The sequence below is a fragment of the Motacilla alba genome, chromosome 2, assembly GCF_015832195.1.
Source record: "Motacilla alba alba isolate MOTALB_02 chromosome 2, Motacilla_alba_V1.0_pri, whole genome shotgun sequence".
NCBI lineage: Eukaryota > Metazoa > Chordata > Aves > Passeriformes > Motacillidae > Motacilla > Motacilla alba.
The window spans coordinates 21,215,354-21,238,836 of record NC_052017.1 but is presented as its reverse complement, the minus strand read 5'-3'; the positions used below and the strand labels follow the sequence as shown (position 1 = coordinate 21,238,836).

General features: G+C 38.1%; 1 protein-coding gene across 1 annotated transcript in view; it reads right to left on the bottom strand.

Moving 5' to 3' along the window:
* RUNDC3B (RUN domain containing 3B) overlaps positions 1-22,977 on the bottom strand; it is a 51,489-nt gene extending 28,512 nt beyond the window's left edge. The window contains exons 1-5 of the mRNA XM_038127962.1: positions 22,601-22,977; positions 15,833-15,948; positions 7,663-7,796; positions 5,537-5,622; positions 2,376-2,465 (exon numbers count right to left, since the gene is read on the bottom strand). Coding sequence (XP_037983890.1) covers positions 2,376-2,465; positions 5,537-5,622; positions 7,663-7,796; positions 15,833-15,948; positions 22,601-22,704 — 530 coding nt within the window. The 5' untranslated portion in view covers positions 22,705-22,977. The remainder of the gene's footprint in view (positions 1-2,375; positions 2,466-5,536; positions 5,623-7,662; positions 7,797-15,832; positions 15,949-22,600) is intronic.
* Positions 22,978-23,483: the final 506 nt, after the last annotated feature.

Here is a 23,483-nt window from a genome sequence, read left to right as displayed (position 1 = left end):
ATTCCATATTGCTGTGAGGGGAGAACAAAAAAATCAGATTATGTTCTCATACAAGCTTGCTTATCTCCAGCTCACACTCATATTTACAGTTCCAAATAGATAAACTAGTCAACATTTATAAGAGACACTGAACTGAAAAAAAATCTCATATATAACATGCAAAGAATGGATACAGCTTCTCAGCCATTCTAATCACAATACTGAAGGCTCCACTCAGTGGTTCGATGCAAGAGGACAAGAGTCAAGGGGCAGAAACTGATGCACAGAAAATTACACCTGAATAAGAGGAAGAACATTTTTACTGTGCAGCTGACCACACATTGGAACAGATTGTCCAGAGAGGTCGTGCAGTCCCTCTCTAGAGATATTCAAGAGCCATCTGGACACAATCCTGTGCCATGTGCTCTAGGATAACCTTGCCTGAGCAGAGAGGTTGGATCAGACTGTGATCCCTCCCAACCTGAAACATTCTGTGATATGTGGCACAATAAAAACACTCCTGTAGTACTAAGCTCCCGTTTTGCACAGAAAATTCGTAGACTCTTAAAAGCTGCATTGACAAAATGCAGATGACTTCAAGAGCCAATCAGCAGTCAGAATAACATTAACAGGTTCCTTTATATTAGAAATCAGAGGAAAAAGAAAGAACAAGTAGTCATACAACTAAGCTCTCATACACTAGCATGTACCACCAAGGCTTTTGAGAGACAAACACTGTCAGCTGATGATTATTTATGAGAGGATTTACATAATGCAGACCTAATCTTGCAATGCTTATTCATGTATAGCTGTAGTCCTTCCAAGTACAGGGCTAATACAGAAGCAGTTTAATTTCAGATTATGTAAAGCTTAAACTAATAAAATCTGGTAAGATTTGAATTTTGCTGTACACAGCTAGCACTCTTATCATCCTGCAGCACACTTCTGTTCTTCCAGAACATATGTTGAGGATGTAGTTAAGCCAATCTAATGACACAATGCTGGAAAAAGAAGCTATTCTGTGTTTTCAACTTCTCCCTCCCTATTTTTTTCAATTTTTTTTTTTAAATGCAAACATAACATTCCCCTCCTTACACTTCTATTGGCACTTATCTAACTCCAGGATGGTTCAGCAGCCATCAAGACCTGCATTTTCAGGTTGTTTCCTTTTTTTTTTCCTTTCCTCACCCAGCTGCAGTTCCATAGCCAGCTGAACTAAATGCTCTTTACCACCAAAGAGGAAAAAGACTGCTCATTCCTTATTTGTTCCTTTTCTTCTCTAAGCATTATTCTCCCATAATCTCTGCCACTAAGAAGCTTCTGTGAACCAAACTAGCCAACAAAAAAAGAACTACCCAGTCCTCTTACTGGGGATGTTTTTCATTCTTCAACAATTTAGCTGGCTCATAGAAGGGTCCAACAAGCCTGGCACAGAGGTACATAAACAGTAGTAAATATCTGAAGGGCCTTTTGGCAATGACCAATCACTCAAAGCATCCATTCTGTTTTCTGGCAGTTTGCCTCCTATATTGGTTTGTGACAAACATTAATGCTACTGCAAGGTAACTACTAACAGTGAACTGACAGAAGAATGAAGAACAGCATTATCAGTCTCCTTTTCCTTGTGCTGGATTATGAAACTCTCTGCCAGTGGCTCTGCCCGAGGCTAAATTGGCCCAACCAGGCATATTAACAAGGTCTTGCACCAGCCAGGTTCTATCTTTTTACAGGCACTGTAATCTTTATTGCTGATGGTTTTTTTAATATATGTACATATATAGACATGCCGTGTTGGTTTGTTTATTATGGGTGTGCTTGCACCTTTGTTACCTCAAAACCACAGAATTAATCATATAGGAAAGCCCACAAAAGCCTGGCTAGAAATTGCAAAGGTCAGTTAATGTAAGCAGTTCAGCTGCAGGTAATTTTAACATAAATTCATATTAAATGGTCATTTGTATGTTACATTTTTCAAATTTAGAAGTGATAAAGTTAAAGATTACCTTCTACATAAGTAGTAACAGTGCTATCCTTGAGTACCAGCACATAACCAAGTACTAAATCACACAGTTTTCCTTACAGTTTAAAAATAACTTCAAAAGATGTCATGTCTATAAGCTTCATTTAATAGGTTTGAAATATCTTCTGCAATTATACTTCTTTCCTTTTAGGATTTTGATACCTGAAAAAACTACTCCATAATCATTCAGTTACATAAAAGCATAATTTGGTTCTTATCTAGAAGAGCCATTCAGATCTCTCTCTTGCCCTCTTCTTTGCTTCAACCTAAGTTTTGTCCTCAAACTACCACGGGAATTTAAGAATGTCTTCCATAATACATTGATTTGTAAGTACTTTTCCTGAGCATTTTGTTATGAAGCACACTAATACAGTACCTGAAATCAATTGCGTTGAGTCCCAACAGCATACCAGCAAGCATATTTGCTTCTTCACCAAGAACAATTGCTCCATCTTCATAAAACCTCCTTCAACAAAAAAGAAATAAATTCAGCTATTTTTCATATTTAGCAGAAAACTGAAGAAATCCAGTTTAAATTAAAACAATTCATGAACCCCAGAGGCATTCATATTTCATTTCAAATAAAGCAAACTAATAGACTACATAGCACAAAACACCACAATCCTAAAACACAGAAGAATTTAGACATAAGCAAAAAGAATTTTCCATATTAGTTCTATGAACTAGTAGAACAGGACGGATAAAATGCAAAAAAATTATGAAGGTATGTTACACTTTACCTCTAAAAGGAAGAATCTGAGTCATGTACATTAAGAAATAATGATTCTATCACATGAAAAGATGTTCTCTCACAATTGTACTTGTGCGTTCTTTTAAAGTTCAACATTCAATTTTCATTCCTAGGGGCTGATCGTTTTTAAAAAAATATTTTCACAAATCAGCTATTTTTCAGGTAGTTTACCTTTTCTTAAAATATTGCATGCTGGGAAGATATATGCTGGAAGGTCATCAGAAGTCACCTGAGAATTACATGTGGTAGGAGGGAAACCAAGAGGTGCTCAGTACCAGAGCCAAGGCTGAAATGTCACTTAGTAAGAACTGAGATGCACAGTTCACCTTTATGTTCTAGCAGGGGATGAGTGCAGGAAGGTGCCAGATTATTGACCACAACCAAACAAATACCAGAAAAATACCAGCAACACTGCCTGACCAAAACTCCATCTGTTTTAAGAATTGCATGAAAGCTTCTGGATAGTTCAGAGGGAGCTCCAGTTGGCTGCATGGTGAACATCCAGAAAACACATTCTGAGATACAGCTCCAGAAACTGAACTGTTATAATGCATGCTGTGAGAAGTCCCACTTTTGCAGCTTTGTAACAAACATCCATTCACTATACAGAGATGAGTTGTCAGACGATCTCAGATGTTCTCAGTAGAAGGAATAATCTGTAAGACTTCCTCTCAGAAGACAGAGGTTATAGTCCTGATAGTGAGGCTAGGAAGTACAAACTCAGCTCTGTACACTCTGACTTCAGGAAGGGCACTAGGAGGCTAAGCTGGCTGAGCCAGAACACTGAGCTAGAGGGACTGCAGTCTGATTCAGCACACTGACTCTTATTTGTGAACAAAGAGCAGTGCCCCCAGTACATGCAGATTACCAGCCATTCCACTGGCATTTGTAAAACCACTGCCAGGAACCAATCTGCACTGAGTTATTGAAAAATAGTGCCTAGGAAGAAATCCCACAAAAAGGACAAGGCACACCTTCAATGGTGAGATGCAGAAGTTAGCCTGGCAGTGCCAGAGTTAAAGACAGCTCCAGCAATCCAGCCAAACCAACAGTCCCCTTGGAAAACCCACAAAGCTTCATTCAGTGCTATACACCTCACAACACAACAGTCTGCTACAATTTAAGAGCAGACCAATTAGTTAGAAAAATAATTCTGTGCCCATGCTTAATCCAACCCCTCTTCCAAGTGTAATATGCACATCCAGCACTAAGAATGTGCTGCTTCATTCAAGTACTACCTCTAGGCACCTAAACACAACAGAGAGGCTTAAAAAGAGCTATCAGCATGACAGATAATCTTGTATTCTACATACACATGTAACACAAGAAATTTATAGTTTATACAAATAATTATTAAATATGCATATAGTAAAATACATGATTTAAAATGCTAAATAAATGATGCAAAGCATCACCCAAAAAACCAGGTCAGTTATTAGGTATCTGAAATCCCACATGGGAAAAGAAAATATGTCCATTGTTGCTACTGGCTTTGAAATCCATACAACTGAAACCTGAAAATGTAATTTTTATTTCCATTAGATGCATTTTAAAACATTACTTCGAAAGAAACTTTTCATTTACTATGTTTGGAATACAAGAGAAGTTGTTTTGAAAAGATATACCACTGAAAGAACATTCAAATATATTAAACATTAACATGTTCAAATTAATGAATTTGAAACTGCTAATCAAATAAGACCATTGCTATCCACTAACAAACTACACTACCGAAACAGGAACAAAGAATATACTACTTAACTACATAATTTGTGACCCTGCTCTTCCTCATCTCCTCCTCAGAAACCCATGTAACTTTTCAGTTTGAAGCAGCATTAGTAAATCTTTTCCAGATTTTCTTTGTTTTATTTGCTTCTTGTCTACTGTAAATGCAAGCAAATCTGGGTAAAATAAGACAACAGGTTTTGAAACTGCAATGAAATGGGATGTTTACCTAGTTGTGTTTTGAAGTCAGCTTAATACTGGCAAACTATGTGGACAAATAGTATTAAAAGAAATAATACACCAAATGAACGGAAGTCCTTACAGAGAAAATTCTTCTTGTTTTAATAGCCCATTCGTTATGTCTAAACTTTTAGAGTTCAACACAAAGTACATGTTACAGATCCACTTGTATTCAGATGACTTCATCAAAAATCTGTAAGACATACTCGTTATGAGATAAAATACCATCTAATAATCACATTATCTAAAACCAGTCCAAAACTGCCAGAGTAGTCTCTATCACAAAGCATATTCTTATCCCTGATTTTATAATTAGAAGTTAAAAAAAATCTATTACACATTTTTCTCATTATATCAAGAATCCTATCTATGCCTAATCACTAATTCTGCTGCTCTACAGTTCTCAAGAGGTTCCTGGAATTCTCTTCCTTTTTTTCTTTAGAAGAAGTTCTATAAAAATTATTTTTCACTGAGTCCTTAGGCTTTCTATCAATTTTGAAAGGAATACCACATCTATCCTTACTACACCACAATTTCAGCTTTTGTTCCTCCTTCAGAGAGGTTTTCTTTGCTTCTGACTTTCAAGGAATTCCAGACTTATTTCCAAATTTTTTTAATCATTAAAAGATTTTCAATTTTGCAGTTTTATCCATGCTAAAACCAAACCCATACCAGCTCTAGATACATTTCACTAGGTTACAGGTCTCTCATTAATGACATCCTTTACTATACAAACCAAGTGCACCATTCACTTCCAAATGTAAGTCCCTCACTTAAAACAACATTTACTAAAATATTGCAAAAATAAAGTTCTTGTAGACCTGGTTGTTTTGAAGTCTCTCAGAGCTGTGGAAATGTATTCAGACAAATGTTTTTCCATAAGTGCTACTCTTATCCATGCTCGACCCTGCAAGACAAAACAGGTATCAAATATTTAAGCACTACAGAAAGAAACAGTTTTAGAAACTGCCATTGGTTTACCTGAGTAAATGACTGATTAACAAAACTAGCATTAAACAGAAACAGTTGATAGGATGTACTTCATTACAGCAGTAACAAAAATTAAAAATGCATTCTTACAAGGACACAGTTTATAGTGAAATACAGTTATCCAAAATTTTAAGGAGAGGGTGGAGGGTTTTTTCTTTAATTATATGCTCCAGCCTTTTGAAAAGCTCATGTATGTGAGAGGCAGCAGATAAGGGCAGAAAGCTTTACATTTTAAAATCAATGGTATTGGAAGCATCCAGCTGTTTCCACAATAAAGTGGCAGTAACTTGTCCTCAAAGTGATTCTCTGTGTACATTCAAATATTTGAGGGATTTACATTAAAAAATGCATTGTGCAATATTTTTCCCTCAGTAGCAACCTTATTATAGAATGTGCACATAAAATACAGACATGAAATAAAACCCAAGAGGCCTAAATCTTTTAGAGTCCCAAAGCAAACCATCACTCAAACAGTTCCATAAACAACTGCAATACCTTTAAAAAATAACTTTAGGAAAGCACATTGTGCTGTGTTTGTATGTCTAGTGCACAGCATTGTGGCTTACAAGAGGAAGACATTTCAATGGCTGCCACAGTTATCACCGTGTTTCTGAGAACACTAGGAACTTTTCTTGTAAACCATATAAATTTACAAACACTTATGTAAGTAGTAAGATGTCTTTATGCTTAATATATTTGGTGCTTACTGGCATCTAGCTGAATATCACTACAGACATTCTACCAGAACCAGCAGTAAATTACAATCCTACTTCAGGGTGACCTAACTGTGGCCTTCTAGAGAGCCTGCAAGAAAGATGAGAGAGAGACTTTTTACAAGAGCACGTAGTGACAGGACAAGGGGGAGTAGCTTCAAGCTAAAAGAGAGTAGGAAGAAGACTCTGTCCACAGCAGGGGGACTGGAACTAGGTGGTCTTCAAGATCCCTTCCAACCCAAATCATTCCAAGATTCTATAAAATGCTAAATAAAATTGCTTTCACAAATACCAACAGCACAGCAAAAAAAATTAACATAGAAACTAAATTAAATCCCACTGAAATTAGAAGGATATTTACCTGGATAGCTGCCTTTATTTAGAACGTGACTGAAAGCATGAAACTGATGATGCTGCTCAGCTAAGGACTAAAGCCTATGCACTTCCACTGAAAGCAGAGCCAACTAGCACTGGCAAACCCTTGCTGACAGCTTCCAGGCTGAGGAGGACACTTATTTGGACCACCAGTCAAAATGATGCACATGATGGGTATTTGTCTCAACATGCTCACTGTCTTTTCATATCCAGGCATTCAAAATACTCCTCTAAAAAACTGAACACCATTCTCCACACTCACTGCACAAATTAGGTTCTCTCTCTACTGTTTGGCATGAAGTATTCCACAGAGTAATAGAAAACTTTTATTTATTTATAAGAATATTTCAGAAAATAGCCTTGCATCTTATTATCGACTGAATTTATATATTCCTATCTATCAAAATCTCAGAATTCAGAAAGACCTATAAAATAAATCTTAAGATCTGATCACACCTATTCTATCAGTGCATAAATTCTACATGAAGTAAAATGACTAGAAGGGAAAAGAAAAAATCACCCAATTTCTACAATTTTATATTTCTTAGGCAAGTCCACAAGAACTTAATTTCCCTCTAAAAACTGTGTTTTCAAAAAATTATGTAAAGTAAAAAATCTGAGGACAATCCTTTTATAATATAATACAATCACTGAATAGAGAATTTTTTCTACCGAATAAGAAATCTTAAAGGAAACACATTCAGATTTAAAAGTGGGGCTTTTTAAAAGCAAGTATTTACTAGGCACATTAAAAAAAAATCAAACAATGAAAAAATGTGTAGAGCAAGCTAAGTACTATGTTTTTTTCCACAGGTACAGAAATGTCATAGCAATGTAATAAGAGTCACTTTAGCCTTTCTCTTGCCTACCTTAGCTCTAGACGAACCGACGTTCTCCATGTTCTCAATGCTGCAGATGCAATTGTGAGAGACTTTCCGGCAAGCGACGCGAATGTAGTCCCAGAAACTACGAGGGCTTTCATAGCCGAACCAGGTGATCTGACCTTAAATCAAAATACAAGATACAGAAAGATGTATGGAACTCCCTCTCTGCTTATTGGAGATAAATGTAATTAAATTCTCCCCGATATGATGCCTTTACTGAAAGGATTTTATACAAACAATGTAAAAATGAATTCCTACTGAAAACTGACCCACAGATGTAAAAAAGGTGTCATTGTGCAGTTCATCCTGGTTTGAAAGTGATGCACAAAGAGAAGTTTAGGGCAGGCATTGTGTATGTATGTGTATAAAAAAGAAAGCCTTTTTCTTGGGCTTTTTCTTGTTAACTATGCTAAAATAATACTCTAGAGTCCTTCACAATCCTCTTCAATCACAACAGAACACAATCTTATGACTTAAAGATATGAGGCAAGAAGCATTTATGCTATTTCTATAGGCAGCATATACATATCATTAATACAGTCAAGTGGAGAGATTTTTGTTCTTAAAATTAAATAAATAAAAATATATTACACCACTTTGCTGTGGTAGTGTTGTCTTTAGTTTAGGAACAGATTCTATTTTTTCAAAAGGTACTTTTATTTGAAGAGAAGCTGATGCATAAGCAAAAAAGTTTTGCAATCACAATTTCTTTTTGAGTATTCACAGAACATTCCCTCAGAAGCTGAGAGAAAATAATTGAGCAGATCATTACCCCTTCTGGAGCTACAACCAAAATCCTTCACATTTTTTTCCAATTTGCAATGTATTGCACTTAGAAAATGAAAGGCAAAACTACATAGCACTCGCAACATCTCCACATAAATTTCATCAGCAGCACAACAGCTCAACCCTGTTTTTCAGAGCGAACAGCACACTGTTCTCACTTTGAACACACCTGCAAACAGGTATGGAACAAGTAAGGTTAATATTGTCCTCTGGTGACTTCCAGCAATGGTCTGTGCAAAACCTTGTCTCCATCTAAAATGAGTTCTTTTTAAGCTGATTTTATCTTATTTCAAGTATGGAATTGCACTTATGAAGCTTTACTAATGTATGAGGAAGACTTCTTACTCTTTTTCTGTAAAAAGCTCAGATTTCAAGAAAGAGTACATTACAGTGATACTGCAAATCATACATACTGAAAATAAAATTCAAAATATGCATTTTTATCTGATATGACTAGATTTAGCTCCAAGCATAGCCAAAGTAGTGTCAAGGGTCTGTCCCCTATGAGCTGAAGAAATTCAAGTGGCAGGTTCTTCTTCCCCTAGAGGGTGCATGTCACTTGACTTGGTGGTCCATCTGCTTCATTCACCAAAGATATATTTATTAAATTCAAAGCATGATAAAAGACTTTAACAAACACAAAAAAAAGGCACAAGCAGGAAGAATTCGTATATAATATCCAATATGACAAACAAAAAATAGAATTCCAAGCTGCCATAGTTACTGTAGTTTTAGATCTGCTCAGCTCTAAGGACTAAAATAAAAGAAATTCCACAAGGTAAGTGCTTTTACAAACTTACTATTTTTGTTGAAATGCCAAGTTTAGTGGACAGCAACAAAAATTCAACAGCATTTTAACAACACAAAAAGCTACAGATATTTTTCACATTCTTCATCAAATCAAAAACATTTCTGCCCTAGGAATTGTACCTGCAAAATCAAATGCAGCTATGGGGTAAAGATGACTTCATATCATCAGTTCCAGTTCTAACTAATAAAGGCAAGCATATGATATATTAACTTTTGTGTTACTATCCAAACTATCTTAAGGGCAGAATGTTTTTAGCAAAAAACAGTTTCACTCCAGTTTTCTGAAGCTCCTAATTCATGGCCATTCCTTTTACAATTGAATACCTGAAAAAGACATGGTTATTTGAAACAAGAAATAACTTTACAACAGAAGTCCATACCAGCACACAGCACTTACTTGGCTTACACTGATCAAGAAAGCCAGCTGGCCATAATTAAACACACTCTGACATTACAGTGGGCTCTCATCTCATTCCAGCTCTGTGAGAGGATGCAATGACTTCAGCAGGAATTTTCTTCACTTGAAACTCACAGCCAGCTCAGCACCTTTTGTGAACCAAGGTCTCCTATATTCACTATTCTGTTCCTACAACTTTAAATCTTGCCCACATTCTCATAATAATTATAATCTGAAAAAACTTTCTCAATCTATCTATACACAGAAGAATGCTGGAAAAGACTCACTGAGATTAGTGAGAATGGATTTGAAGAAATACCAAATAAGATTTTAAACTATAGATTTACTAAAATTTTAAAAGCTATTAGCAAGTGAATTTTATTTAGCCCTTAAAGCACTCAATGCACACATCCACAAGAAGTCTCAAGAATGAGAAATTAAATAGCTCCCACTACTGAGCACCTGTCAGGCTTTGCCTGCAGAACTGTGTCCAGTTCTGGTCTCTACCATTCAAGGGCAGGATCAGATTGGAGAAGGTCCAAACAAAGGTCACAAAGATGTTCAAAGGGCTGTTAAACCTGTCCCATGAGGAAATACTGAAAGCATTAGGTTTTCTCTCTCTAGGGAAGAGAAGGCTCAGTGGGGGAACTCATCACAGTTTTCCAGTACTTAAAGAGAGTGAAGGCTCCCTCGACACAAGGAGTCACACAGAAGACAAAAGGCAACACATACAATTTGCAACATACACATACAAATACAACCTGGGAGAGGTTGCACCCCAAGAAAGACTTTCTTTTACAACAGGAACAAAAATTCACTGCAGCAACATCCCCAGTGATGTGGTAGAGTTTTCATCACTAGGCCTCTTCAAGATATGATTGGACAGGGTGCCAGATATTCTCATCTACACTCCCATCCCCAAGTGATTGGGCCAGATGATTCTTCAAGAATCCTTCCAAACTTGGGTTGTTCTGTGATTTCAAAATAATATCTGAATTTTTAAATATTGTAATAAAATTGAAAGCTAGTTTTAGTACAGAACTTGTATTCTGTTAAAGTACGTCATAAGGAAAGAGGAAGTTTCTCAGCAGGTGCACAGGACAATGAGCATGTGGTCTTTGCTGTGAAGTTCATATGTCACCTGAAGATGTAGAAGCTGACAGCTATTCCAATAGAAATGATATTAGTTTTGTCAGCCAAACAAAATTCTTAGGTAAACATGAAAACTGCATGTGAAATATTAAACATGTGTAATATTAAATATTGTTCAAATAAATTCCATTCCTGTCTACAGAACTGCAAAGCAAATAGAAACAAATTGTGATTTAATTTTTTTTGCTTTCATCACATTTTTGCAAACTGCTGTACACCTGCTTGTATCAACCCATTTCTGTTCTGACAACTAGATACAAATATCTACAGCTATCACAGATCCTTTTCATGCCCAATAGATTCTTTACAAATAAGATTAAACAGTCTGATCCCCATTCAATTACAGTCCAATTTAATTTACAAAGTTCCACAGTTGCAAAGAAGTAATGACTAGGATGTTCCAACATACAGACAAGTTTTCTCCAGATTTCCCTACGTTATTTAGTTTACAGCAATTTTTTCTATCCAATAAAAAATAAGTTTTAGTACAACTTCTTGCTAACAAACTGGTGTGATCTTTGAGGAATTTCTGAGATACCTACCCTTATTTTGAGTCTACAGAATTGTTCATTAAACACTTAGAGCAGTTAATAAACTCAGTCCTCCAATACAATTATGAATTCATTTACAATTTTTCTCCGTACAAGAAGAATGAACTAAACCACAAATTACACAAGAGCTCTCCTGTTTCTTCTTAGTCAAAAAGAATAACTCAGTATGTGTGTATAGATACTAAATCTAGTAATAAAAGCTATTCTGTTAACAACATTATTGCACCAAATAAAGGGCTACCACAGCTGTATGTTTCTTTTGTCTTTTTCATGATAGTAGTGCCTTTAGTTCTTATATCCTTAGCCTACCTTTTTCACTGCCATTATATCACCATTACCTTAATTATTTAATCCAGCAGACTTGTTTCTCTCAGAACAAAGAGCATTACAAGCTGCATTTTACTGACTCAAAGAACTGAAATTTAGGAGTTACAAAGATTGGATAGATAAAGTCAGCTTCCATGGACAATCCTAGCAGAAGCTTTTGACATGTCTATACTGCCTCCTAAATATACAGGAAAATAGGCACACACAGTTGTGAAAGCATCACAATAGCACAGTCCAGCATATTTTTTGTGTCCCCATGGTAAATGTAGGTAAGCATACAGATGACAAGTGTGCTAACAGTAACCATGATATGCAAAAATTACACAAGTCGCAAGCGGGATGCACTAGACACATTTACACACTGCCACATGACACTACTTCTAAACACACATACTGCCTAGCAGTTTGGATATCAAACATTTTTGCTGCACAAAGGATATTACTGAAAACATAGTAAGGCAGCAAATACATCCAGGAGAGTAGTTTTATGAGATATGTTTGAGATTATGGACATGGAAATCTACTATAGTTTTTCATGTTTTTCAGTAGTAACTCACTTAATACTAACTTAAAGTGATAAGAAAAGGCAGAAAATAATACATCCTAGTTATATAGTAAAGACAAAATACACATCATTTTGAAATTACTTCAGGTTTTAAATTAGCTTGGATATATCTGAGATCAAATCCCAAGGAATGTTGCTGAACACTTCTGATGTCCTACCATTTCTGCACTACCTGTATATACTTAGCTGATCTGATAAAAAAGACACTTACAGGAAATATACCTGTACAGGAAACATACCTATACTTTAAAGGCTATCAAACACATGTGCATTCGTACACAAATTCGTAAAACCCCTTTCAAGACTACAGATCTTACTTGGACCTTCAAATACATTGTCCCTGTATCGCCCCCAGGGTAATACTTAATCTCTGCTGTATTGTAAAACCATGCAAAAGCTTATTCCTATAAAGAAATAAAAGAGTAATAAGTCACTCATCTTTTTTTCTGTTATTTCTTCTCTCCTCCCTTTTCAAGATTTTCAGCTGCCCTGTCCAGTAGTATCACATCTTGCCAGGAGGGATGCTGCACAGTTTACTTCAACGACAAGAAGCGCACATGCCTTATAACCTCCTCACTACAATCTCTGGTCGACTCCAAGTCCTCAATACATCCAGCACTTGTAGGAAGTACCAGATACACTGCACATGTGTGGGAAATAGCTCTCCACTTTCTGGAGCTTAAGGCAGTCTCTTAAAAACCAGTTAATACAGCTTGCTCAAACTCTCATCCTTAGGGCAGTTCAGACTGCTTTTACTGTCAACACTGGCATATTCCAAACTGATACTTATTGGCAGTACATGTAGCTGTAAGGTAGTGCCATAGCTTATTATGTTACCTTTTTTGAAAATATTCTGGTGCCATATGTGCCAAGTCTTCTGTATCACATGAACAGATACATCTATTCAAGCAGCATTTACCGACCTCTGCTGTGTGAGCTGGTTTGCTTCTGCCAACCTCATTTTACTATTAAGCAAATACCCATATGCAAAACATTCTTAAGAATATGAGCAACTGGGCTAAAAAAGTGCATTCATGGGGAAAGTCATCAGTTTTCTGCCTGTGCAACTTCTTGGTCTGGCTCACTACAGGACCCTGTGAAGACCACAGCCAGGAAAGGCGAGTGCAAAGTCAAAGTTGGGCAGTAAGGGGGGAAATAAAAATCTGTAGCAAACTGCACTGAGTTTAAGAGATGTTATGGACATTTTCACTACAACTGGACAATGTCATGAGTAATCTGTGACAGCCCTACTTGGAGCAAGAGGTTGGACTGGATGACATTCTAAAAACCTTCCAAAACTTAATTATTCAATGAGAGTGAATATAAAAAAACAAATCAACAAAACCACTCATGGTTTTGCTATTCATGACCCTTTTTGAATTCAATGCTATTTCATGACCCTTTTGCTACCAGGAGCATCAGATCAGGTACCTATCAAAAATCCATTTTACATGGTCCTTGTGTTTCTACAACAACCATTTTTCCCAGAACACCTAGGAAGATAAGGCTCAGACAACTACTATTACAGAATTTTTAAATGCAATGGCTTTAGAAAAAGTGTAAAATTCTAATCCCTGTAGCTGAACTCTTTTCTCTTTAAAATAACCATCCTTCTTCCTGCCATTTTGGGTTTGGATTTTTTTGTCTGGATCCTAATTAAGCATGAGACCAATAAACAGAAACTGTCACTATATTCCATCAAGACTACACTTTTCTCCTTAAAAATACATTAAATTTAACTACAGAAGAGTTACCAGTAAAAGTTTTCTTATAAAGCAAACTTCATACTTTATAACAAAAAGTGGTTGTTTGTTTGTTTTTTATTTTTCCTTCCTCACCCAGTACTTCCAAAGGAAGCTAAATATTAAGAACTGTTGTTTGCCATGGCTTAAAGTAATATACTTAAACTCTCAAATCTGGATCATCCATTTAACTACACTGCCATGAGATTATCCTGACAACTTAGATACAATGAAGCTATTTATCTTACTATAGACAAACAGATCAAGTATGTTCTGCCAGTTTCAAAACCCTTTATATAACTCACTGCAATCACCAGTTTGCATTTAGTCTCTTCCTACTGACACAAAATATGCATTCAGAATATATTAGTCAATTCCATCAATAAAATACAATTTCTTTCAAGCCCCGAGTTGTAAAATACATACCCTCTTGAAATTTGAAGTGTCATAGTACATATCTTATCCCAATTTCTGTCTTATTATTTTAAAATCTTTTAAAATTACAAGCAGTCAACTAGCTTATTACCAAAACGTTCTCCGTTTGCAACACAATCCACAAGTTCCCACCTTTTTCTGTAATTTTAACTCTGCAAACATAGAAAACTATACTAGCAATTACAAGGGGAAGACTGAAACAAAAATTTAGCTATTTGAATTACTCTATTTCTTACTTGAAATGATTTTTTACTTGCAAATTCCATTTGCCAACTTGTAAAGGCTTCTTCTCTGTACTGCCTGTCCTGAATAAAAGACTGTGAAGCAAAGGAATGTTGAAGGAAAAAAAAATTACAATTACTTTTGCACAAATATTGCTGAAGCTGGAGGAGGAGAAGGAAAAAAGAGAGCAATTTCCCTGCAGAGTCAAGCTGCTAAGTACCCATAACCACTCCAAAAATCTTTGTCACGATGTGACAAACCCCATGTTTCTACCACACTGTGCACCATTTTTTTCCTCCTCTGACAGAACCACAGCAGGTAGTAATTGTGCTATTCAAATGTCAGCCTACACACAGTATTGTTCACAAAGCTTGGTTATGAATATTAAAAAGTATGAAAATGAGTAGATTGTCATATTACACATCTATATTTAGGTGATTATGATGCTCTTCATAATCCTCAAATCATTACAGAAACTGTACACAGAACTGAGGAAAGAGAAGACTCATCCAAGGTCCTTTTCTAGTGATTGCTACTACTAAAGAACACACTGTTCTCTGAGCAAAGCAGCTTCCTCTAGAACAACTGGAAAATGCAAACAGACATTATCTGGAACTAGAACATCAGGCTTGATACAAGAAGAAAATCAACAACTGACCTTTCTAAAAAAGCAATCTCTTTCAGGACACTCCAGCAGAAAAAACAGCTTCACTAAAGGGGTAGGGCAATAGAATGAAAGGACCTAAAAACAGTATCAGGAAACAAAGGCAACAAAAGCAAGGAAGGGAGGAAGAAATGGGAGCAGCACCAGATACACTCTGTAGTTCCTACTGAAGCAGATAATATATTTGTCTTTTAGACTCTTAGGACACAGCCTTATCATAAAGCAGAAAAGCAGACAGAGCTCAGTACCATGGCAACATTCACTTGCTTAATTACCAGCCCAGAAGGCTTCCAACAAGATTATTGGAAACATGTTTCACAGAAATAGTTGCTTTCACTTTTCCATAGTAATACAGAAAATCAGGAAGGTAACAGCAATAGGACAGACACACAAAAATCCAATGCCTTCATTCAGCATCAAGGAATTTGTACAGATGCACATTCATTTTGTATAAACAAATTCTCATGGCAAAATCATCACCAATAAGGAAGTTAATTAGCATACCTTTCAGTCTGTGACTTAGAATCTGTTCCAGAATGGCTGCAAAATTATTAAATTCAGGAGAAGTATCATCAATAGTTTCAAAACAGGAACGGTCAATCAGAGTCTTGACTGAAAACCTAGAGCAAAAAATATGGGACAGTCATAAATTATACAAATAATTAGTGGTCCTCTATAACAGGGCAGTAGTTTGTATAAACCAAAAGAACAAGGAATCAGAGCCCACCTTGATGGTATCGAGTTCAGTCACAGCAACAGGAACACACAAAATGTTCAGATATAGCATGGAAGTGCAATTGGCATTGTTGGTCTTAGGCATAAAGCCTTAAAAACAGAAAGAAAACAAAAATCCCCACCATTTCCACACAGACATGAGTTAATTATTTTTCTCTTCCCCAAACTATTTTAATGCAGTTGGAGAAAAACAAGCACTCAAAAGCATCTAACATCAGTTTCTGTTTGTAATCCTAAACATAAACATTTTTTGCTTGACATTTTGTCAATGCTCCTTTTATTCTCAAAAATCCATGCCCAATATTCAGAAATACAAATTTCATCCTATTATGAGAACACTATAATTTTATCCTAATGCAAAAATAATCTAGACATATTATAAAACAATTAATTTTTATGCAGTTAAATCTGCATTCACTTAGGCTGATTTCACTGTGAATGGGGGTAATCCTTATTCAGCACTATATTACTTCATTATTATGCTAGAAAAGCTTTCCATTTCAATGATCCAACACCTAAAATTGGAAAGGCTGAATCAAGTCATTGTAAAATGCAGACAAGATGTAATTAGTCAACTGGCCAGCCTGCTGTGTTTAGTTACTCCTACATTTATACAAACTTTTATTCTTATTCAGAGGATAGTTTAAACTTCAACTAATGTGGCAAAAATGATTTTTTTTGCCTTCATAATTTTTACCATTATTCATTTTTATTTTCCTTTCTTCAGCTTGTTCTCCCAGTTTTCAGTTTCAAGACAAATTTCACAAATTTCAAAGTATTAAATCTGAAGCATTTACCATGGTTTTTTGCAACAATTTTATTTGTATTAATAGAGCCATTCTGCAGCCTGAGGAGACAGTTTTCACAACACCCAAACGTCAACAGTACCAACTCAGGATGTGCTCACTCTGCCTGCTCCTCCCAGATCCTACACCTGAGTGAGTGCTGGCTTCCTCAGTTTTGCCACTTCTACTCTTTATGGTGCTCGCTATGAACTGGTCTAGATTTTCAGTACTGGAAAGGAGGGGATAAGTGACTCTTAAGTATGGATACATTCAAAAAAATATCCTTCACAGTATCTCAACACAAGCACTCCTATGGCACAGCTGCAGAAGAAGCACAGCATTATAGGCATGGGCAGGAATGAAGCTCCTTACACCGCTACAACTTTGAAATGCTCTGCACTACAGAAGTAACTGTTTCTTAGTGAAGTCAGCACAGCCTTCTGATGCACAAAACTAATGTGCTCAAACTGAATCAGCACACAGCTCAAGAGTTTCCACTCAATTATGTTTTACTCAGTAAACTTCGGAATAAAGACTCCCTATTTTACCTTTCCTGCAGGCTTCTATTGTTGTAGTATTTTTTTGCAGAACAGGAATTAGGAGTGAATTAGGGTGGAGGAGGAAGCTTCTCCTGCAGTGCCAGATTATGACTCAGTTTTGAACTCCTCCATATTTTTAAGCAATTTTGAGTAAGTGAGAGACATGCATGCCCCCCAGTTAACTGCTATTGACTCTTCTAATGGCAGAACTTATTGCTTCCTCAAAGCTGTATCAGAGCTGAGAAATTTTTGATTAAAAAAAAGCCTTCATTTTGAAAAACAAATGCCTATAGCAATGCCGTGACTAAGCTAATATCAACTGTAACAAGATGAGTCCTCCCACACCATGCAGGTCTGAAAAAGATACAGTGCAGCACATCACTCCCAGATCCATACAAAAGACAGACAGTGAGTTAGCAGAGTGATGTACTGCCCTGTATACAGGAATATCATCATAAAACTCAGAGACAGGATCATCCATAAACTGTAAAGTCAAGAAGAGTACAATATAAAGCTATGTCTACTTTTCCTCTATTCAATGTCATACTTGAAAGTTCACTAATTAATATTGTATGGAGTACCTATTCAGAAATGGAGATATACTCAAGAAGAAACACTTAAGAGCAATTTCACAAATACTTTAAAAATCATAGATAAACTTTATTTTTTTTCATTTTAAAGCATTCTGCTACTCAACTGAAGAAAAAAATACCTAGTATTTAAAAAAAAAAAATTTTTATATACCTAGGGTCTGATTATAAAAAACAGTCTAAGAGCTCATATTACTCCCATAACATCAGAAATGTTAATTTTCATCCGTCTACTCTACCCTTTCACCAAAAACCTAAACATTTATAGTCAAGTTGGGTTAGATTGGCTTTTAGGAGAACTTAAAGGGAGTGCAAGTATGTACTTACTTCTGTAAACCAGAAGATAACAGCACTACCAAGCAAAATTTGATTCACTAGAAACATTTTTTGAGATTTAAAAAAAACCTCTTACGCAAGTACTGGTGTGTTATCTTTTTTTCTCCAAATGCTACAAAGAGGCAAACACACATTTAAGTGCAAGTTAAAAGTCAGGAGCACGTTTTGCATATTAGATATTCACACTTCACCATGTTTACCATGTATATTGGAAAAAGGATTAAGAGTATATAGAAGTTATGCCTTTGAAAAAAGGTTACACTGTAAGCACTAACTAAGCAATTCTCCTCAGTCATTTAAGTGGTTTCCAGTGAATGGGGCCCCAGACCAGAAATTCCAAGCTCTCGCACAGTTATGTGGAGCCACATGAAAGAGACTGAAAGTCAAGAAACAAAAGGTCAGGTCTAAAGTACACAAGAGCTATGAAGAAAAAAGGTCCAAACAGCTAGAGCTGTTTCCTTGGTTCCCTGTATTGCTCCCATCTTCACAGAATCTCTAAGGTTGGAAAAGATCTTTATGATCACGGAGTCCAACCGTTAGCAGCGCCAAGTCCACTGCTAAACCATGTCCCCAGGTGTCACATCCACACTTTTTTGGAATGCTTCTGGGAATGGTGATCCTACCACTTCCTTGGGCATTCTGTTCCAATGGCTGATCACCCCTTCCATGAAGAAATTTTTCTGAATAACCAATCTAAACCTCCCTTGTGCAACTTGAGGCTTTTTCCTCTCGTCCTGTCACTTGCTACCTGGGAAAAGAGCCCAAGCACCACCTCACTCCATCTTTTTTCCACTGGGCTGCCACAGCAGCGCTGCACTCCAGAGCAGCAGTCTGCTTACACATCAGAGGTTAACTTCTAAGTGGATTGCAAGAGCAGATGAGTAATGTAGCTTCTTTTGCAATAATACCTGCTGCTTCAAGACTTTTAAAAAATATTTTATCCAACATTTCTCATTGTGTTACTGCAACAACTGTTACTCCCTTTTATTATTTGTTTTTTAAATACAGTAACTGCAATTAGAGATTCCAATATCAATGTTTCTAAATGACTTTTATGAACTCCGATGTTTTTGGATTATTGCACATTTTCCTCTTCACGAATCTACTCTTGCTTGAGCCAAAAAGAAGATGTAGAAACAGTAACATTCTCCCACCCTTAAAAAGACCTTATGAACTATGTAAGATAGAGACATTCTTGAATAAGAAAGACTTAAACCAATCTTTTTAGGGTACATTCTTCCACTACAACTTTGCAAGATGCTGTTCCACGACATCTTTGCAAGACGCGCAAGAAGTCTCCCAAGTTTCTTGAATAACACCAAACCAAAGCCAAACATTTGTGGATACATCCAACATCTATAGGCTTATTTCCAAAACAGCAGATTTTGTCATGATTATTTAGTTTGCAATTTGGGAAGTGTCATTAAAATACTATTTTAAAGAATGCAAACTATTACTATAGAATAATCCCTAAGATTATGAAACAATATGCCTTATGCTAAACATGGCAATCATGAAACCAGACAGTTCAGCTAAGGGTCAATGTCACTGCAACAGGTCTTATGTGCATTAGCACAATCACTGTTTTAAAAGCATATTTCCTAATAGTTGTTCAATTCTGTGTTAACATTCTGAGTTTAAGCTATGAATATCACTTCCGAGGCCTATCTCAGTTGTTCTGTATCTATATAGATCTTTGATCTATGAATCCTATCAAAGACTAGATTAAAACAAGTTGAACAATCTATAACCAGTAAAAAATCTCAGTGCCACTTACTGGAACATGAAAGGGGTCAAACTTAAGGGAAAACAGGTAAGGACAGAGAAAAAGCTTAGAACATGCATTACGTACTCAAAAATGGATGATTCCAATTTAAATCATGGCTGTGCAGTTACAAAAACACAGCCATGCATTGTCACATGCAATTGGTTTATGGAACTTAAGTATCTATGTCACTTTCCATGGCTACAGTGACACTCAACATTTCAGTGGAAATAAACTGTTCCTTCCAAAACTGTAAATATAAGAAACTATCCTGATCTTCAGAAGGAGTTAGATATCATCACTATAAGAAAATACGAAAACCTTAAAGTCTGGTATAACTATTAAGTAAAGATATGCTTAATTGAAGCTTTGACAAAAAGAATTCATTAAATTGCCAGAGACTGTTAACAGATGGTAACTCAGAAGAGTATCTTCCTTGTGATCTTTCCCCTTCACTGGGGAACAGTCCATACCATCCAAATTTGATTGAATCAACAGACTGGAGCTATTTTTTACCAGAACAATTTCTTATTTTCATAGAATTCTTATTGGAAAGGACTATTATTTTACTCTTTTCAATACCAACTTGGCTATTCCAAACAAGTAACACTTTTCGATAATAGAAAATGTATAATAACTACATTAAAGCGCAGAGATATTTTAAATGCTTACTCTTACACTGGTAAAATAAAAATATAAATAAATGTACATACATCATAAGAATGCAAATCCTCCCTCCTCAACATTCTTTCCAAATTTTAATGTGTATTCACAAACTGAGAACTTCAGATTTTGTGAAGAAAAGCAAAATTAAGTCACTTTACTAAAATAATAAAAATACACCAATCTCAAGCAGTTTCTGCAGTAGCTCTTTGTTTTATATGTGTTTAATTGAATTTCCTCCTATTTCTAAGCATTTTATAATATATTACACCACCACTTCAACTTAGCGCAAGGACATCATATAAACAAAAAAAAACAATGTAACAGCACAGAGTTCAGAAGAGTTCTTCTCAAGTGGGAGGCAGGGAAAAAAAAAGTTCTGTAGAATACAATATATTCCTTTAAAAAGAACTGTTTATACCCTGTACAATTGTGTGATTACTTGATAAAACCAGTGTTTTCCTGAGCACGCGGATTGGCAATATCTGCATCTCTGTAACAACAGCGAAACTGAAAACTTCTATTTCTATTATTTAAGCTGCTTCAGCAGGTTTGATAAAAAACTTTATTTAAATTTTTTTTGTTGTGTACCTTTTTCACAGGTAGGAGTAGAGATAAGCATACAAGCCCAGGAAAAGACAGAATAGTACTGATGCTACTCAAACACCGATTCTGTGACTGGAAGGAATAAGGAATACTGAAGCAAATTCATGAGATGAATGATACAGTCATACTTTGTAAAACCTGCTAACAATATACTATAAAAGTAAAAATAAAATTAAAAAAAAAGAGAGTGGAAAACATGAGGTTGTATGGGTTTTAAAAATCCTGCGTCAGCATTAAGTGATGATGGCACAAAATTATCTAATAGTTGTCCTGTCACTTTAGTAAGATTTGTGAGAACTAAAATTATATCATAACGCTCATGAATCTGTTGAAAACCTTTCCCAGATAATACTCAAATTATTTTTGTAACGTCAAAATTCAGCAATTGAAACAAACGACCGAACGGAGCCATTGCCACCAGCATATCCACGTATTTAAAAGTTTGCCATGACGTTACAGGTCACTGCCGCACACCTGGAAATGCTGCATGAATGCCACAGTGACAGCACTGGAAACGCTGAAATAGAACGTCACAGAACTGCTATTAAGCTTGCATAAGCTCAGCACTAAGATACTAAAAACAGAAAGAAAGAAAGAAAGAAAGAAATTGATTTGAATACAGTAGCTCTAGTACTGCAGATTCCCTGATCTAGATTCCGTAGATAAAAATACCCCGGAGCGCAGCCTCTTCGGGATGGTCCTGCGGCACCGGCGCGCTCGTAGGAGCACACGGTGAGCGGCCTGAACCTCTTCCCCCCGGACACATCCCATTAACTCTAAACCTCACCACACTGACTCCGAACCCGACCCGCGGCCGGACCGCGGCAACTGAAGGGCAGCTACAGCAGCTGTGTCCGCACGAGTCCAGCGCTGCCGAGCGCTCATCCTGCCCTGCCTTGCTCCCGCACCGCCTTTGCCCGAGAACGCCAGCACGGTGCCGAGAACAAACCCGCCAGCCCCCCGCTTCAGAAGGGGCCGTTCCACGCCCCGCAGCAGAGGCACTGCCCGGTGAGCCCCTGCCCCTCGCCCGCCACCCGGACACCCTCCTAGGAGCTGAGTCAGGATGCATGGAGCAGGCTGCTCTACCACCGGGGGCCGGCACCGGCCTCCCTGCCCCGGACAGGGCTGCGGCGGGGCCGCTCTGCCCCCGACCCACCTGTGCGGAGCGGAGGCGGGACGGGCCCCGCGGGCTGCGGCGGCAGCGAGGGGGCACGGTCCCCTCGGGCGGGGCAGGGCCCCGGCCCGGAGCTCACCTGCACACCGTGATCAAGTTCCGCCTCTCCACCGCGGCGTTGCGGGACGGGACGCTCTTCCTGCGGGCGGAGACGTTGAGCCCCCCTAAGCCGAGGGACGCCATCTCCGCTGGGCAGGGCAGGTGGAGCCGCCGATACTGGCGCGGAGCCTTTGTTCCCGGCCGCCCGCTCTCCAGGATGCTGCGCTTGGCGTCGCCGCACGCGGACGAGAAGGAAGCGGATGAGGAGGCCCCCGTGCTTTCCCCGCTCCTCCTCCCGCTGGCCGGTCCCGGCGCGCCGAGGCAGCGGCGGGTCGGGCGGGGATGCGCGGGGTCCCCCGGCGGGGGCGGCTCGCCCCCCCCGCTGCCGGCAGCCGCGCGGCCACAGCGCCGCAGAGCGCGCCGCCGCCAGCCAATCAGCGCGCGGGGGGCGCGGCGCTGGCGCCGCCTGGCGGCGCTCCCGGGGGCGGCGGGCTCTCCACAGGGGCGCGTGCCGCTCCCGCCGGGAGCCGCTCCTGAGGCGGCGGTGGCGGCAGGGGCGGCGGCGGCGGCGGCAGGGGCGGCGGCAGGGGCGGTGGCGGCGGCGTTGTTCGGTCGGAGCTTCGAGGGAGCCCTGCAGCTCTCCAGTCGTCTGTAAAATTGTGGTCTTCCTTTAATTGTTATCAGTTCTCTCCCTTCTTGGCCCGTTGGCGTCTAGAATGTGAGAACTTCCCTGGTTGTAGCTTTTAGAGTTTGAAATGCTGTCAGTCGTTAATTAAAATCACAGAATCACAAGGTTGGAAAAAACCTCTGAGATCGTCGAGTCCGACCTTGGACTGCACACCACCATGTCAACTAAGTGCCACATCCGTTCTTGAGCTCCTGCAGGACCTGACTCCATCACCGCGCTGGGCAGGCTGTTGCAG